The 19,184-nt window shown below is 30.8% G+C and overlaps 1 protein-coding gene across 1 annotated transcript in view; it reads left to right on the top strand.

Moving 5' to 3' along the window:
• Positions 1–1,164: 1,164 nt before the first annotated feature.
• The window catches only part of LOC107437766 (uncharacterized), a 349,045-nt gene continuing 331,025 nt past the window's right edge, over positions 1,165–19,184 (top strand). The window contains exon 1 of the mRNA XM_016049867.3: positions 1,165–1,562. Coding sequence (XP_015905353.2) covers positions 1,287–1,562 — 276 coding nt within the window. The 5' untranslated portion in view covers positions 1,165–1,286. The remainder of the gene's footprint in view (positions 1,563–19,184) is intronic.

Raw genomic sequence — 19,184 nt, 5'->3', positions numbered from 1 at the left:
ATAAATAAATAAATACAAAAATGGAGGATACTATAAATCTGATAAATAATTAAATCTTTATACATTTAAATTGCTTGCTTAATTCCAGCTATATTTATCTATTTCGGAGCATTGTGTGCAGAATACTAATTATTTAATATCTGTATATACATATAATAATAATTCGATTTATATAACATTCTTTATATCAGTAGGTAACCCATACATATCTATAAAATATCCTTTGGCATATCAGACATAGTTAAGGTGCTACGTTGTGAACGATTTAAGTATATGAAATAGATTGTGCTAATGAATTAGTTTTGTTATAAACTATTTTGTGAATGAGCTTTACTGAATGTAAAATATACATAAAACAAGCTGCATTAAGCTTCTTTGCATGGAAACAGGCTTCATTAAAGTTTTTATATTAACGCAGCCTATTTTGGAGTTAAGTAACATCTGAACATCTAACCAAACATTACATTAAAGCATATATTATTCAAAGTGTTTTAAAAAACTTTTCGACGAATTTCCTTTTGGATATACTTGTAGATTGGATATACTCATTGAATATACTAAGAGATATGGTATAGAAATATGAAAACTAAGTCACCATTATTTCTCAGAACATAAATCTGGATAACAGCAAAATTTACTCGCTGATTACTTTTGTTTTGGATATACAGTCTTATGATACGTTCAAATAGTTGGCTTGTAGAATGCAGTAATCTTAATTACAATCTCTTCTCAGAACATAACTCGTTGATTACTTTCTTTTTTAATATACGCTTTTATCACACGTACTAAGAGTTATGGTGTATAATTCTCTAAACTTATTTACAAGCACTTCTTAGAAGAAAAAGCCTGCATAAAAATTATACCTCGATCATTTTCGTTTTGGATATAGGGTTCTATTATACATGCTAAGACATATGGTATAGAATTCTGTAAAATTTATAACCATCCCCCTATGCAGAACATGAATCCTGGATAAAAAGAAATGTTTCAAAACGCTCGTTGATTACTTTCGTTTTGGATATACAACTTCATTACATGTTCTAATAGTTATAATAGAACACGTCTCAGAACATTAAACTTGGATATAGACAAGTGCTTCAAAACGCTCGTTGATTACTTTCATTTTGGATATACGATTTCATCACACGCAAAGTGTTGGCACAAGGAAGATAAGTAAACTTCAGTTTTTCACTACGAACTAAAAATTGCTTCAGCGTTTTGATTAAAGACTTTTAAGCAAAATACTTCTTTCAAGCGCATTTGGTTCATAAAACTGACGAGTAGTGATGAAGCTAAGCGTGATGACTTATCGTGCAAGTTGTGAACGTTTGAACTTGATTCGTCAATCATCCTATGGTTCATCATCTACCACAGCACGTAGGGGTAGCAGCCTAGATAGTAGTTTGCTGCCCCGAAGTGCACCCCCTAGATATTCAGGCATCTATAGAAAAGCCTTCAGTGACAGGCTTGTATCACCTCCTCCCCCAAGGAGGGCACGTATGGTCAGTTTTGACTTATCGGACGACGAGTACGAAAATTTTGACTTTGAGAGTGATATTGAGGTAAGTAATGTTTTAAAATCATTTAAAAATTGATTTTATTATATTATAGTGAGGTTATTATTATGAGGATATCATTATTTATTTATGAGGTTATTATTATGAGGATATAATTGATTATTATTATGAGGGCTAGAAATGGAAAACGACGCAAGTTCAATTTTTTCAGCCGAAAAATTAATACTCGCTCCTAGGGTACTTAGGGAGTTCTACTCGACCCTCCTTCGGGTTCATAGCCAACAACAACTTACATATATATTAATCTTACTTACGTATGTGTAATTTTTAATCAAATTCTTGATGTTCGTATTATTTTTATCTTAAATTATTCGATAATGTTATCGTGTTATTTTTATTGAAAGTGAGCAAAATTCCAAGCGTCTTATCACTTTAGCGCTAATGGCATCTAAGTCGAAAAAATAAGCAAAAAATTCAAGAGATTCGAAAAATTAATACTCGCATCTGGTACTTAGGGCGTTCTACACATCACTTCCTCGGGTTCGTGGCCAACAACACTTTACGTTTAGTTCTTAATCAGATTCATAATGTTCTTGTTTTCTTTTTATATGAAATTATTCGTCATTTTTATCGTTATTGTCATTAATTTTATCGTGTTATTTTTATCGTACGTGAGCGAAATTCCATGCGTCTTATCAATGAACGCTGATGGTATTTAGAATTTTCTCCTCTCTACTGCGCATGGCACATTCAACCAACGCGACCTTTTGACAAAGTTCTGAACTATATCTACTGGAGTTTGCACTTTAGGTGTTCTCCACTTTGTTTAGTTTGGTCTTTAGGACATTTTCCAACAAAAAAAAAAGATTTTCGAATTTTTTGGTGTTTAAATTGTTTTCTATTTCTAGTCCTCGCATGGTTAAACATAACAAGATTTGAAATTTTTTTGTGTAGTTTTAAGCATTTTATAAATTGACATTAATCAACATAATAGTTTTTGTTAAACTTTGAAATATGTTGACATTTTTATATTTATGTGATAGATACAGAAAAATCAGTATAAGTTGACCATTTGCGGTGCAATTTCTTTGTGATCAAATTACAATGGCATGCAAGTCATTTTTCTTACTTAACAGTATGAATAACATAAGTGACATACGTTATTATGTACGTTAATAGTTTACTCATATGGTCAACTTGCAATCCTATTCAGGTTTGCTCTCAATACGATTTTATCAATTCAGTGAAATTTTAATAAGTATCATTAAAACATAGGAAATTTCCTAGAAAGTTACTTACTTGTCATTAAAATACGAAGTAAAATGCACTTATGAAATAAATTATGTTTTGGAATAGCATTAAACATGATTTATTTTGGACGTCAACTTACAAAATATATCGATGTTTTGGATGCAAATGTTTTGCTCTCTTTTAGTTCATAAGATAAATTCAATTCTTACTAAAAGTGGTCAATCTAGACAGATGGTCAACTTAAAAGTCTTATTTTTTTTACGGTTCAATTTGAAATTATGTAATGTAATTGCTTACCTTTCTTAGTAAAATAAATGTTTTTGGTATGCTAATAGATATTTTAGTAAGTGTTATTTGTGTGCCATTGATTTATAAACTTATTAAAATTATTTCAATAATATTCTTTGTGATATTTTTATAACGAAATAAACATTTTTTATTGAAAGAAAATATAAAATAGAAACGAACCATTCGTATGTGGGACAATTTGCTTTAAAAATACTTAATGTTTCCTGAATACGTGGGAATCAATTCTTACAGTTCAATAATTTAAAAATTTATATGATATGCGGCAGTTTACATTTTATTAAATTCAAACATGGTTTTTTAATATCATACTTTAAACTGCATGTATGATTTTTTCATGTGTCAAACTGCATAGGATCTAGCCACGTGCCATAGAAATAGACGACCGTGTGTAGATACGAGATAGAATCCAGAAATCGGCAGAGATACGTGACACAAAACTACAGAAATATTTCAGGGCATGCTATAAAAAATATGAAATATGTATCAATGTGTAAACAGAAAGTTCTCTTTTTCCTCCACAGAAATTTAACTTGTTGCCAAATTCCAGTTATATTACTTAAATATTAATTTACTTTAGGTGTTATTGAGCATCAAAGTTGGAAATGTAATTTGGAACCTCAATTAACTGCTGACTTCAATTACATTTTTTCTTGTAAACCCTATTTTTCAACCTTCCACTTTCTATTCAATTTTCCCTTATCATAAGAAGTTTAATTATTACCGGTAAAATACAACTTTAAACATAGTTTTTCTATTTTTGTAACTTAGAAAAAAATTTAAAGAGAAAAACTTCACTGCTCAACATATTGTTTTTTTTTTAATTTTAATTTTTATAGTAGTTTTCAAAACTTTCTAGCATATTTTTCTAAAATTGCGTCAGGAATTTCTAATATACAGAAGAAGTGATATAGATACTTTAAACTAATGTTTTTTAAAGTAAACTCTGACTAAGATCTTTGAAAGTATAGTTTATTGCCTACTGAAGCATTATCTACTCCTACCTGGGCGATAATTAACATTTTATATATTTATATAACTAAATCTATATTCCTTAACATAACAAATTCCAGATTAAAACATTTTCGTCAGGAATGTATAATAAAAAATATGGTGCAATAATACAATATCGTGCTAAAATTTTGTGAGATATTTTTGCCAGAAATTTGCATTATTGTCTAATAGTTAGTGGTAACAGTTAAATCATGAGGGGTATTGAATACGAATTAATTTGGAGTGAGTAATTATGTAATAATATAATTGCCTGTTATGGAGATTACAATGATTAGAAATATGTGTATAATTTGAAATGCAATAAGGGTTCTGTTTAGAAGAAATTCGTTACATCTTTTTTCTCAAGTTATTTTGTTGTGAAATTGGACCCTTCACAAAATATTTTATCCTAGCAGGGACCCTGCACAAAGTATTTTTTATTATAACACTCATCCTTCATAAAATATTTCGTACTAATAAGGACTCAGCACAAAATATTTTTTCCGTAACACGAACCCTTCTCGAAATATTTTATCATAAAAACGGATTTTTTGCAAAATATTTTATCATAAAACGGACTCTTCACTAATTATTTTATCGTGAAAGAGAACCTTCACAATGTACTTTATAAAAAGAACGGACCCTTCTCGAAATATTTTATCATAAGAACGGATTCTGCGCAAAATATTTTATCGTAAAACGGACTCTTCACTAATTATTTTATCGTGAAAGAGAACCTTTACAATATACTTTATAATAAGAACGGACCCTTCTCGAAATATTTTATCATAAAAACAGATTCTTCGCAAAATATTTTATCGCGAAACGGACTCTTCACTAATTATTTTATCGTGAAGGAGAGCCTTCACAATGTACAATGTATGAAAAGAACAGACCCTTCTCGAAATATTTTACCCTAAAAACGGAGATTTCTCATGTTATTTTATCAAAAAAGGACCCTTTACAATATATTTTATCTTAAAAGCCGTGCTTGTACAATATTGATGCAGTTTACACTTTTTTTTCTTTGAAAAACAAATCTCAGAAGTCCTTCTCTTACATATTTCAACTTTTTTTATTTTCTTGTATTAATATTTTTTCCAACTTCTCTTTTGTCTTAACTCAGTATTTTCATTTGCTTTTGGTGTCGGAGTTCTATGTTGAATCTTTTATAATTCCAAAACTATTTGTGCTGGGGCCTTGAAATTTGGACATCGATTGCAAGAAGTAATAAATAAAAAAAACTATCACTTATCTTCTTTCTTAGTCGTTTTTTTTTTAATTTCTAGAGATCCCTCCGAAACGAGATTTTTTCGCATTAGTTTAGAATTGGCTATTATAAATAAAACAGCAGATGGTTCTGTTTAAGATTTTATTGCATGTTCTTGACTATTTAATTATTTTTTTATAATCAATGTGATCATCGTGGATGGCATAAGGATCGGTGACTCATATCAAGTATACATCTGATCTCATATCAAGTTTTACTTGTAAAGTACCAAATTTACAAAGATGAGAAAATATTGAAAAAATATAAAGTGCAACTTTTGTACAAGGCTTTGTACATCCTCAGACACAAACATATGAAATAAAAGTATTTAATATAACAACAAAGAAAATTTTTGGTTTTCGAATAACAATAACCGCAGACTTCGGTACAAATTCCTCACCCGACTCGCACCGACCACAATGCAGATGTTAAATATCCTCCGTGGTTGTTGGATCATGGGTAAGTGTCCCCTTGCATCCCCATGTAACTCAAATGAGGATTAGTTCTATCAAAAAAGTCTTCCATGAAATCTCGCAATAATTTATCCAGGAGTTCACTTGTCTTCTGGATCGGGTTCAAAATTACAAGGCTATGAAGTTGTACATTAGTAGTCGTAAACTAAAAGTTGGGTGGGCTGTTCAATGACGGTGATAAAAAATTACCGCAGACTTTTCCTTTCTTTACATATTTTATAAAAAATTCTTGCACCACATTTTAAGATAATATTTATATAAAATGAACATTAGATCTGAAAAATTAACATTATAACCAATTGATTCTTATAAGTTATATTCAATATTTTATTTCACATATTTTCGTATAAAAGCATAAAAAAATGTTCCTTTTTTTGGGGGATCTTTTTATACTTTTAGCCTATTTGTGAAAATTCTTTCTTTCTAAATCCACAGACTTTTTGAGTTCCTCTTAAGACTGTTCTTTTCCTTCTATCTCTTTTAAGCTTGAATGTGTTGCGAAAAAATATATATTTTTATTTTTCTTCTACATTTGACAGTGAACAAAAGTATTCCTAATTCTTCAACCGTGAGAGTTAAAATCTGGGAAAACGCCTTTTAGGAGATATAAAAATTCTACTTCATCATCCTGCATTTACGCAGTTCTACGTTATGTTATCAAAATATATTCAGTGTTGATTTATTAACTTTAATAACAAACACTGTTCATTAATATTTGTGTTACGATTTTTTTTCAAAAATTTGTTTCTTCCTTTTTTTTCGAAACACATTTATGATGTAGTTTACACCATTTTGTTTTCAGTTTGTAATTACTTTTAGTTATATCAATAAACTATTTTCAATCAAACATTTAAAAATTCAATCATTGCAATTTAAAATACAAAAGCAAAACAGTTACTGATATCTAGGTAAATAAATAAGTCTTAGTCACTTAAGTATATGTAAGAAAGAATTTTATAAACTAGCAAACTTCACAGAAAGAAAAAGAAAAGAAGACTCTTTGTCCCTGCAATGTAATTCCAAATATTCAAAATTGTGAGTTGGTATTATGAAGGCTGGAGTTATGGAGACAGGGGTAAAGTATAAAATACGCGGCATAAAAATGAAACATCAAACAAAACATTTGAATAAATTTTCATCTTAGAGGGTCAACTTTTTCCTCTAAAAGCATTAATTAAGAAACGAAAAAAATTATTAAGAAAATGGTACTCTTGAGCCGATTCCTGCAAAATCTAACTCTGGTTTCATTGTCTTTAAAGAATCACCGCCTTCTCTAGCAACAGCTATAAATTATTCCTTTGCTTACAGCTCGTACAATAAGTGAACAAGTATGGTTTCATCTTGCTAAGCTCCGTAAGCAAAAGGTTAGCAAGTCAAAATTTACATGATATATAAAGTTCGAATCTACCCTCTTTGTCTACTAATCCACGAATCTACCTCTAACGGTGGAAGTTCTAGTTATAAAAGTTAATGCTCGCGCTGTTTCATAAGACCTACTACAACTCAATCTGGTGCTAAACTAAAGAATTATTGTTTTTATCTTGAAAACTGTGTGAGAAAAAGAGAGCTTAATATTTGTCGATTAGAGCAAATAGGCATTTTTGTAAATAATCTGGTGAGAAAAAGAACGATTGAACCACGCGTTGTTTTGCGCGGAATTTCTTATAGTTTGACATGATCAAACAATCTTAGAAGGAGCATAAAAAACAATTAGTTATTAAAGTATACTTCTATGTTTTTATGCATAACTTTGAGCCGCAATGGCTCAGGGGATAGAGCGTTCGCTTTCCAATGAACCCGAGTTCGAATTCCGGCAATGGCTGGTCGATACGAATTCCGCCTCCGGCTTGCACCGACTATTATGCTGACGTTAAATATTCTCAGTGGTAGAAGAATCATGGGTTAGAGTCCCTTTGCCGTCAGGCTAGCCGTGGGAGGTTGTGGTCTTCCTCAAAACAACTCAAAAACTGTGGTAAACTCAAAAAATTGGGTCGGCTGTTCCACGACGGTTATAAAATTATAAAATGTATCACCTCGGGCTGCGATATCCTGGTTGATAGGGCACTGGGGCCATGTCCAAGAGTTCGTCCCCGCCAGCCGTATAGTAAATGGAGACTAATGCACGTTAAATCTGTAGATTGACAAATCCTCCTTGTTCCCATAACAAATCATGCCTCTGGGGGTACTGATAGAGGAGTTTCCTTGTCTTCTGAATTGGTTCAAAATTACAAGGCTATAGAGTTGAACACTAGTAGTTATAAACCCAAAAATTAGGTCAGCTGTTCAACGACGGATATAAAATATAATATAAAATGTATAACCAGAAATTATTGAGCTGCATAATTGTGTGATGGCTCAGGAGATAGTGAGTTCGCCCTCCTATGAGGTGAACGAGTTCGAATCCCAGCCATGGCTAGCCAGTATGGATTCCGAACCCCGCTCGTACCAATATAATATATATANATATATATTAAATTTATTTCTAAGAGTGGGTGTTAACAAATTTATTTACATTCTTCAGGGGAGAGGGAAGTAAACAATTTTCTTTGCTTACTTCGTCTTTCGAAACACTACTTAAGAACTTTTCCATTTCGCTACCTGCATTTACTTCTTAAGAATTAAAGTCCCTGCCTTAATCCTTTCGAAAATTCAATACTTAATTGATTTTCTAAGAACCAGTTGTTTCTTAATTCCCTTCGCGTCCCTTTTGTCAAAGTTTATTGTCATTGCTTCTAAAGTGAAAAGTATTGCCTTTTAATTCAATACTTAAAAAGTAATTAACTGATGAATAATTCTTAAATAACTTTATATAAATATTAATGTTCCATGTTAAAAGTTTTTACATTAATAATTGATAGTGAGCTATTTTTCTTAACACTCTGTAAATATTAATGTTCCATGTTAAAAGTTTTTACAATAATAATTGATAGTGAGCTATTTTTCTTAACACTCTGTTGCAGAAATCATGTTTTTCTGTTATTCCATTTGTAATTTTTCGGAATATTCTGTTATTCTATTCTTTGTAAAGAATTATAACAAATAGGCTATGTTATGTTATACTTTTCTGTAATTCTTCTATTCTCTAATTCTTCTATCCAGTTATTAAATTTAATTATACTTTCATTCTGTAATTCTTCTGAGATTTTAACTGTTATTTACTGGTTATTAAATTCTCTGTGATATGGAAATCCTATTCTCCTTTTGTTATTTTATGTGTTATTCTTTGTAATCTTTGTTATCTTATAAATACTTGTTTGATATTCTTTTCTTTTCTTTAATTCTTCAACTCCGTTGTTCAAATCAGTTGTTCTTAAGTTTTGTAATTCTTCTTTTCGGTAATTCTCTTTGTCTTCGAAATATTTGTCAGTCTTTCGGAAAGTCTTTTGCCAAAATCTGTTTCCAGTAAATTTAATCACAATCCATTTTAACTAAATTATGAGATTATTATGAACTCTATCTATTTCGGAAATTTAATTAAAATCTCTTGATGCTAATATATTGCTTTTAATATTAAGGAACTACTTAATTGACTATTATTTAACAACTTACTTGAATAATTGGTTTGTTTTGAACGAGTTATTCCCTTTTACTAAGCTGCACTCTTTGTCAATATTGTTACACATTATTATTACAAGTTTGTGCTATCCATCATCCTCACAGCAGCACCCTAAAAGTTGAAAAATTCTCCGTTTATGCACTCAATCAAAATACATTTAAAATTTTTATTCCAACAAAATTTTTTTAGCTAGATCTGAAAACACTGCGGAATTCTTCGCAGTTGAAAAGTATTTGCAGAAGCATTATTTTTAGAAGATGAAATTAACTTTGTACAAAAAGAATCACGTAAAAAAACATTGATTTTCACGTGATCACGTGAAAAAACATTTCACGTAAAAAACAAACGTTTTTTCCCTTATAGAGCCACTAAAAATCTATAAAGATCGCAGTACAAAAAATACACACAAAAGTGTCGGTGTCTTCCTCTTTCAAAATTATATCAATTTAATAGAAATTTCGATTCAGGCTGCTGAGCCCAAATTTAATGAAATAAAACAGTCATTCAACAAATTTAACTATACATTTTTCTTTTTTTTAAATTAATACATAAGAATTAAAAGAGTTTTTTTTTTCAAATTGTTTATCTTCTATGATAATGCATTATCACATGTTACGTTTCAATTAACAATAATCTCTCAGTGGTAAATATTATGATGAGTTTTAAAATAATAACGAAAATAATGAAATGCTTCATTCTAATATATTATTTATTAAAAATCACTTGTTGAACAGGTTGTGAATTTTATATGATTATTATATCACAATACGATGATAGAAAGATTGTCACTATTAGCTAGATGTTTAGGCCACTCTCCCCTTCCGGCCATTCTTTATGTGTTATAGAACGCTACAAATTTGTAAGTTTCATTTTTATATAATCGCTATATCAAACGTCGACTCTATTTTCATGCACGCTAAAAAAGGTTTCTTAAAATTCTGCAGAAATGTGTCCAAATAGCTCTAAAACAAATTTTAATCGAATTTGAAAACCACACATATTCAAAATTGAAAAAGCATACCCAATTCAATATTTTTGATGGTTTTTTATTGATGGACCAACATAATCTTGATGATAACCATCAATAATTCCATTATTAACCATCATATTTTTTGATGGTAACCAAGATAAGTAACCATCACCCCAATGTAGGAATTCGAACTGATTTATGATGGTCCAATATAAGAAGAGCAACTTTTTTTCTTATAGTTTGCTCATATTGAACCATCAGAAGTCTCCATCATAGTTTCTAAGAGATCAAATGTTGGAACGATCATGAACAACCATCATCCCAATATAGAAATTCGGATTGATTTATGATGGTCCAATATAAAAAAAAGCAACAAAGTGTTTTGATGGTATATTCCTGAGAACCAACACGAATTCTTATTTAACCATTATGGAGATGTATAATCGGAATCATCATGGACCATCACGGATTGCTGGTCCATGAGAGTCAAACTTTTCTTCATAGTTAACCATCATAGTATTAAAGCATCATTTTCCATTATGGAATGATGGAAGTTTGTTGGTATACCAAAAACCATGAACGCATAATAGAAAATGTTGGATGATGGTAACCATCAAATGATGTTGAACCATCATGAACCGCACTGAAACCGTCATGAACCATCAAACTGTTATGATGGTATAATAAATTTTGAGCAAAATATAAGAGGGGAGAGAAATGGGTTCATTGGTTTCCGACAGGATTCGGACCGAGGACCTCCTGTTTCTTAGAAGGATGCTTTAACCACCATCGTTATACATCCCCAGGCCAGAGAGAGTTTGAAAGCTTTGTATAGTGGCCACCGCATTCTGCCGGCAACGAACGAACAACATGCATTTCGCTCAAAAAGGAGTACATGCTGTTTCAATGTTGAATACAATTTTTTTTTTTTTCAAATTTGAGTAGTACTTGTTTCGGAGCTATTTGACAAATCTTTGCTCAATTTTCAGGCAGCTTTTTTTTTAGTGAATTAATGTCGTCTGTAAAGTTTAAAGAATTCGTTTTGCTGATTTTCTATTTAATTCCATAAATATGTTTACTATTATTGATTTTTCAAACAGGTGTTCAAAATATCGATATATACTAATTAAATATTGTATCTTTGCTGTACATGACCGGAATCTAATTTGCATAATTTTAAACAATTCTCTACACGAATCATGTTTTATTAATCACGGTTGATTATTCTTAGTTTTCATTTTCCTATAAAGATGAAGCGAACTTTGAAGGCTGTAGTTTAATTAGATTGATTTCATTATTAAATCAAAGCTTCGATTTATTTATCTAGACAAGTGATGCTGAAAAATTGATTCTTTGTTGTACATAAAAGATAAACTAACAATATGGGAACATAATACTAACTAATTATTATTATGTAAGCAAACCAAAGATATGATATTTAATTATTTTCCATGTGATCATAAACAGTCAAGCTGTAACTGTGAAAATGTTTCTGAATAGCTAGCCGTCATTTTAATATGAATAAATATTTATGCCAGAGTAAACGCTGAATCACACTCTTCAAAAACAGAGCTCGCCTTTCATGTAAGCTTTAAATGTCATCCAAATCGAGCATAAAGGAGCTTCAAAATGTTTTAAGTTCCCCTTGTGAGTCGTTCTCTCTTTATGTTAAGATTTCTCATTCTAAACAAAAGTAAGAAAGAAAAGAAAGGAATAAAATTCAAGACTATAATTTCTATGCATGTAATTTCTATGCATTCTACGCATGTTCATTTAAAATATACAGTTAACTTCTTTCATTGGAATAAAACTGCAAATTGTGTGAGATTTTACGGCACCAATGTTACGTATACTGCGAAAGTTGAAATAAAAATTGAACACCCTGATTAACTTCTGAACTAATGATCGAATTTTCACATGATAGAACCTCAGAGCTAACCTGAAATATGCAACTTTCAGGTAAGCTTTATGCATCGCCCAAACACCAGAGCTAACCTGAAACAGGGAACTTTCAGGCAAACTTTATGTGTCACCCAAACAGCAGAGCTAACCTGAAACAAGCAACCTTTTGGTAAGCTTTATGTGTCCCCCCGAACAGCAGAGCTAACCTGAAACATGCAACTTTCAGGTAAGCTTTATGCGTCCCCTAAACAGCGGAGCTAACCTGAAACATGCAACTTTCAGGTAAGCTTTATGCATCACCCAAACAGCAGAGCTAACCTGAAACATGCAACTTTCAGGTAAGCTTTATGTGTCAGCCAAACAGCAGAGCTAACCTGAAACATGAAACTTTCAGGTAAGCTTTATGCGTCATCAGAACAGCAGAGCTAACCTGAAACATGCAACTTTCAGGTAAGCTTTATGCATCACCCAAACAGCAGAGCTAACCTGAAACATGCAACTTTCAGGTAAGCTTTATGCATCACCCAAACAGCAGATCTAACCTGAAACATGCAACTTTTAGGTAAGCTTTATGGGTCACGCAAATCGAGCATAAAGGAACTTCAAAATGTTTTAAGCTCCCCTCTTGAGTCGTTCTCTCTTTATTTTAAATTTTTCTCAATCTGAACAAAAATAAGGAAGAAAAGAAAGCAATAAAATTCAAAACTTTAATTGCTATGCATGTAGTTTATTCAAACTATATAGTTAACTTTTTTCTTGTACTAAAACTGCAAATTGGGTGAGATTCTACAGCACTAATGCTATGCATACTGCGAAAATGGAAATAAAAATTTAACACTTTGATTAACTTCTGAACTAATTATTGAATTTTCACATGATAGGATTTTAGAGCTAACCAAAATTACGCTAATGAACTAGAGGAGATGATATTTTGAGTTACGAAGTCATATACAGTATTGTCTCGATTTCTTGAACTTCGATATCTCGAAAACCTTGTCATGTCAAAAAAATGTTTTTCCCCTTGGCATTATATATTTACATAATGTTAATTTTAATTCCTGAGTAATTATTTAAGATGTCGAAGACTTTCTTTCCAAAACCTTGCTTTGTCGATTCTTTTCGAAATAAAAAATTCATTTTTTTCGAAAAACTCACAAAGTAAGTTTATTGTAAACCAATTCTTTTCTATTTAATGCATAATTATTTTTGTCTTACTTTTGAAAATAAAATTATCTTCGTTGTATTTAAACTTATATTCAACTATCATTACATACATATTTATTTGTAGTTATTTTCACGTTTCATGGCTCTAATTTTTAGAGCAATATTTAAGAATATATTTTTCTACTTTTTAGAACATATTTAGTTCTGAACCTTTTATTTCGAAAACTAGCTTTCACGAAATTTTCTTACCGTCCCTCCAACTGAGAGATATCTATATTATACTGTACAAAAACGCTTTTTCTATAATTGAACCTACCTTTTTCGATGGATTCGGATTCTTGACCCTTTAGAAATCAAATTTCAGATGTACGACTTCTTCAAAATTTGATAACTTAGAAACTATGCAAGCTCAAATTTTTTGCTTTGCTAATTAAAATTGCATTTCTTTTAAAAAAATGTTAAAATTTTTATAATTTACGAATTAAATTTTTTTGACTATTATTAATTAATAATATGAAAAAGTAATAAATAATTATTAGAAAAAGATTCTTTCAATGGAATTATCTTTGAGTAAAGAGTTTTTTAAATGTGCTGCAAATTTTGTGATTCACTTGAAAAAACTCTCAAGATATGGTAAGATATGCGAAAAGTATAATTAATACTGAAGTATCTAAATTTTCTCTTTCCCCACCATATCGCCCATATTTCGGTAACCACCATATTTTGAGAGAGATCCGTAGGTTTGTTCAGAGAAAGTAAGTTTTTGTGTCTGATTTCGTAACTTAAAATATTGCGTGCTCAGACTAATTGGCACATTTAAGATTAGGCCCTCAAATTATTTAAATCGAGTCTAGTACCTAAAATCTGATCATTACTTTAAAAGTTATTCACGGTGTTAACTCTTTCTTTTAATTTTGTCCACTGCACAGCACGCGAAATCATAATAATAATAGAAGAAGGATCTTCATAATTTTTTATCTACTGTTCGAATTTCCGAGTACTATTTTGAAATCTTTAGAATACGAGAGATTAACATTAAATGTGTCAATTAGTGCTGAAAATTAGGCACAACAATGTATATTCTCTGAATAAACAAACCTTTGACGCATTTAGATCCTTGATCTTTAACACGCTGAATGCCACGGGGGTTACCGGTGACCGGCACTGAGTTTGTTCGTAACACCACGGGGATCACCGATGACCGGCGAGGCCAAGATTATTAGAAACACACAATTCGAGTAAATTTTTTGCGCTTTGTATTTTTTTAATATTATTATCGTTACTAAAATGGCTTGAAGAAATTAATGAAATATAGAACGTCCAAAAATAGTTTTATTTATATACACAGAGACCAACTTGCTTCGGACAGCGAATAAATATTCTCAAGTGGTAGTTTATTAATTTTGATTCTTGGTTTAATAAATTCAATTTAGTAGATTTTTATCCACCACTACTTCGAAACAATTTGTAGGTTATGTAATTCACCACTTTTTTTTGATTTGTTACGATAAACCCTTTAAAAAATCTCTCTAATTTCGCAAATTTAGTTCACAGTTATTTACCGTTTGGCCAGACGGGTAAGCCATGTAAAATTTGCGTGGCATTCAACGTGTTAAAATATGAGGGGTTTGCCACGATTTGAAAAATATGGTCACAGTTGTAAAGTTAAGAAAAAGACCTTTCATAGTTTTCACAGTTTAATAGATGGGGCGCCTTTCTCCCCATCTATTAAACTGGGAAAGGGAAGAAAAAAAATTTCTCACACAGTTACAAAACTCAGTACTGATGCGCTTCGGTGACCGGGAAAGATCACATTACCTACATTTGGTACCTATATACATTATATTACAGGTATATATTTCGTTAATTATTGGTTATATGGACAATGTGTTAGCAACTGCTTTTCTAAGTTGTTGCCAACACGAACATCGGTACTTTTAATCAAAAAGTGCCGAATTTTAGTATCTGATGTATTGTCAAATAATATCGATATTTAGCAACATATTTCGATATTTTTTTATTTAACTGATTTATATTACTTTTATAAGTAAATACTTTCGCTACCGAAATAAAAGTTCATCATTACTGCTCACCATAGCATCTTATTGTAATCAATAATTATCGTTTCACGTTAGAATCGAGATTTTATCTTTTTGATAAGACACGCTGTCGATAATGAACACAATATTTTTGCACTGCATATAATTATATTGCTATCTTAATGTGATGATATTATCCTATATTTTACACCTATATAAGTGTATTATCGGTAACTGGTGAACGGTACTGTTCCTGTGTGTTAACGAACTTGGCTTCAAGTCTCTATAACTAATAAGTACCCATATTTCTTTACAGTGTTACCTGAAATAATTAAGTCAATAATAGTTTGGAGATTGTTAAAGCCCCCTTAATGAAACAGATAAGCACCCAAAACGCCGTAGAAAGATTATTACATCCGCACAAATTATTTTTCGTAAATTCATATTCATTACATATTCTAATATTTATTTATATTTTTCATAGGGAGTCAAATTAAAATGATTACTTTATGAATTTGGCATATTTATCGGTATCGTTGGTGATTATATGCAATAATAGGAGGCCTGTAAGAAGCGATACCATGCCTGTTAAATTGTGGGATTTGTTTATGCCGCGTTTCAGCAGAAAATCAGATTCGACGCACACACGTGACATCTCTGCTGGTATCCAATCAAATCTGATCCGAAAATAGATTCAGTGTGATAATAAGCCAAGCCTGATGGCTACAGTGTTAACACAACGTGCTTAACCACGTGATAAGGCCTGACTCTGTGATTTCAGGGTTATTCTTCTTCTCCAATTGCAAGTACCCAATTGGAAAATATATAAATCACTAAATTGTTTTATGTTACATGGTCTTAAAAATGTTATACTTGATAAATCTAGAAAAATAAAACAAGTCATGTCTGTGGTGCATTAAATATAGTTTTTAACACTGGGAATACGAAACAATACAGGTTTAAGTTGTTAGTGACCAATATATATCCTCTTTAAACTTCGATATGAAAAATTATGATGACCAAAGGAAAGTATTTTTCCAAATGGTCAATTCCTTCTCTTAAGAACTAGAAACGTATTTGTACCACTTATTCTTCAGGTTTTGTCAGAAAAAGGAAGTGAATTTAGGCTTTGATGATACGAACCTCAAGAATAATGATTTTCTTCGCGCCCTGGGGGCTCCCTTTTTCTTCTGGTTGTCTTTTTGGGACTAATTTATCAAATTAGTGGAGAAATACTTCGTAAAAGTTCTAAAGGGAACACTCCATTATAATTTGTTCTTTTTATATTTTGTTTTTTATTAATCAAATATTTAAAAAATATATAAAAATTCTTTTCTCTTTGTTAATTTCAGAGATGCTTTTTTAAAACATTTACAATAATAAATCAAACAGAATTTTGAATCGCACGTTTTTCAATTCAGCTAAAACGAAGAAAATAATTTAATTTTTGACTTTTGAAAGTCGAGGAAGTTAATTACAAAAGTGCCGATCTTACTCCGTTTCTTGTTTCAGATGTCACAAAATTAAACTTCTTTTCTCCATTTTAGTCTAAAAACTGTTATTTATTTTATTCTATTTTTTATTTGTACATTTTTCTAATTTCCGTATTTTTTAGTCAGTGTTAAAAAGTGATCATAATTTTAATTAGCGATAAAATGACGATAAAATTTTCTTAGTGTAGAAACTTTAAAATCGCAACTTTATATTGTAACAAAGCACAATAGTGCTTGAGTTTAAATTTGGGCATTTTAGATATAGAAATATTGCTCAATAATTCAATTAAATTATTCCCTTCTCAATAATATATTATTATTACAATAAATGTATTTATATAAAAAAATATTAAATGTTCTAAGAAAATTTGTAAGCGCATGCGTCACAAGTAATAACAAAATGTTATGCATCGTGAGCCACAGCAGCCACCACGATACGAATTCCGCTCCCGGCCCTATCCGCTCCCGTTCGATAATCTTGCCGTCAGGCAGACTATAGGAAGTTTTCGCTTCGTGTTTTTCCTCTCCATGTATACGGCTTATTCCCATTAAAGAGCCGTGGTGGCTCAGGGGGTAGAGTGTTCGAATTCCAATAAGGTGAACCAGGTTCGAATCTCAGAGATGGTTGGTCGATATGAATTCCGCTCCCGGCTCCTACCAACCACAGTGCTGACGTAAAATATCCTCTGTAGTAGACAGATCATTGGTTAGAGTCAACTTGCGGTCAGGCTAACGTAGGAGATTTTCATGGTTTTTCTCTCCATTTAACGCAAATACTGGTTAGTTCCATTAAAAAGTTCTCCACGAAAGCAAAATTTCTCCCAAAACTAGATCCAGGAGTTCCCTTTTCTTCTGGATGGAGTTCAAAATTACAAGGCTACGGAGTTGAACATAAGTAGTCATAAACCCAAAATTAGGTCAGCTGTTCAACGATGGTTGTAAAATATAAAATAAAATATTTCCATCCAAAAAAGAAAAATCCTCCACAAAAGCTAGATTTTCCTAATGCTTGATGCAGTCGTTCCCCTATCTTTCACAAGGCTACGAATTTGAATATTGATATTCCAAAACTAGGTCGGCAGTGCCGGTTATATATTTATTCGTTCAATTTATTAAACTTCTTCACAAAAATTAATATATTTTTGTTTGGTAACTTTTGTCATAGTAGAAAACTTCTTGAATATGCTGCTAGTATTTAATTTAAACAAAAATTAAACATTTATGATATTTTGAGGCCAGTATATTTGAAGCATGATATTAATAATTACTCATTGGATTGGATTAAAATTTACTACAACTAATCACTTTTATAAATTAGCAATTGCATATGAAGTGCTGTCTGTACGATCCAATTTGTTTAGAAGTTTCGTTTAAATATTTCTCTATTTATAAGCAAAAATAAACAAAATGTCTTACATGGAAATTTGGTTGATAGGAAAACTAGAGAAAAACTGGATAAGAAACAATTTTTCTGAAATTAATTTATATAAACAGAATTCAATTAATAAAAAAAAGTATTCTAATTTTTCCGAAGAAGAGTTGTCAGATTTAGAATTTGTGATACATTATCTCTGAGTGCTCTCAACACTTTGTTCCTATTCTTTGAAATTTTTCCAATATAAAACTCTTTCTTGTTGTAACCAATTATTGAATAAAATTCTGAAAAATAAAAATTTTAGTGAGTTTTCAAGAGTGTGGACTAATGTAAGTAATGCAAGTAACAAGTACTAAAAATAATAAAAGACAAAAAACATAGTAATCTTCTTAACAGGTAAGGCAATTTTAAGGAAAATGATTTTAGTTTTGAACAATCGTAATTTTTCTTTTCATTTGGAAATGTTTCGAAACATTTATTAAAAAATAATATTTTATAACCTATTTAAAAACAAAAACGACACTGGATTCGGTATAATGAACACGCATATTTAAAAAAGCGAATTTAGATTTTAAGTAATTAAATGAATAACCGTGAATAACTTTTGATTAACTAATGATTTGTTTCTAACGATTTAATTTTTACGCATTAAGGTGCAGTAATAATGTTTTAAAGAATATATGTCATTAATGCTACATAATTAGTGTAAAAGTTAGTGTAGTTGTATATATATCTATATATATACACACCGAAGAGCCATTACATTATGACCACCCTGCTAATAACATGTAGGACCACCTTTAGCCCTCAAAACTTCTAGCACCCGCCGTGGCATTGATTCCACAAGGTGCTGATAGGTAGTCTGAGGTATCTGG

The sequence above is a fragment of the Parasteatoda tepidariorum genome, chromosome 7, assembly GCF_043381705.1.
Source record: "Parasteatoda tepidariorum isolate YZ-2023 chromosome 7, CAS_Ptep_4.0, whole genome shotgun sequence".
Lineage (NCBI taxonomy): Eukaryota > Metazoa > Arthropoda > Arachnida > Araneae > Theridiidae > Parasteatoda > Parasteatoda tepidariorum.
The sequence above is the reverse complement of the archived record's forward strand: the minus strand, read 5'-3'. Positions and strand labels throughout refer to the sequence as shown.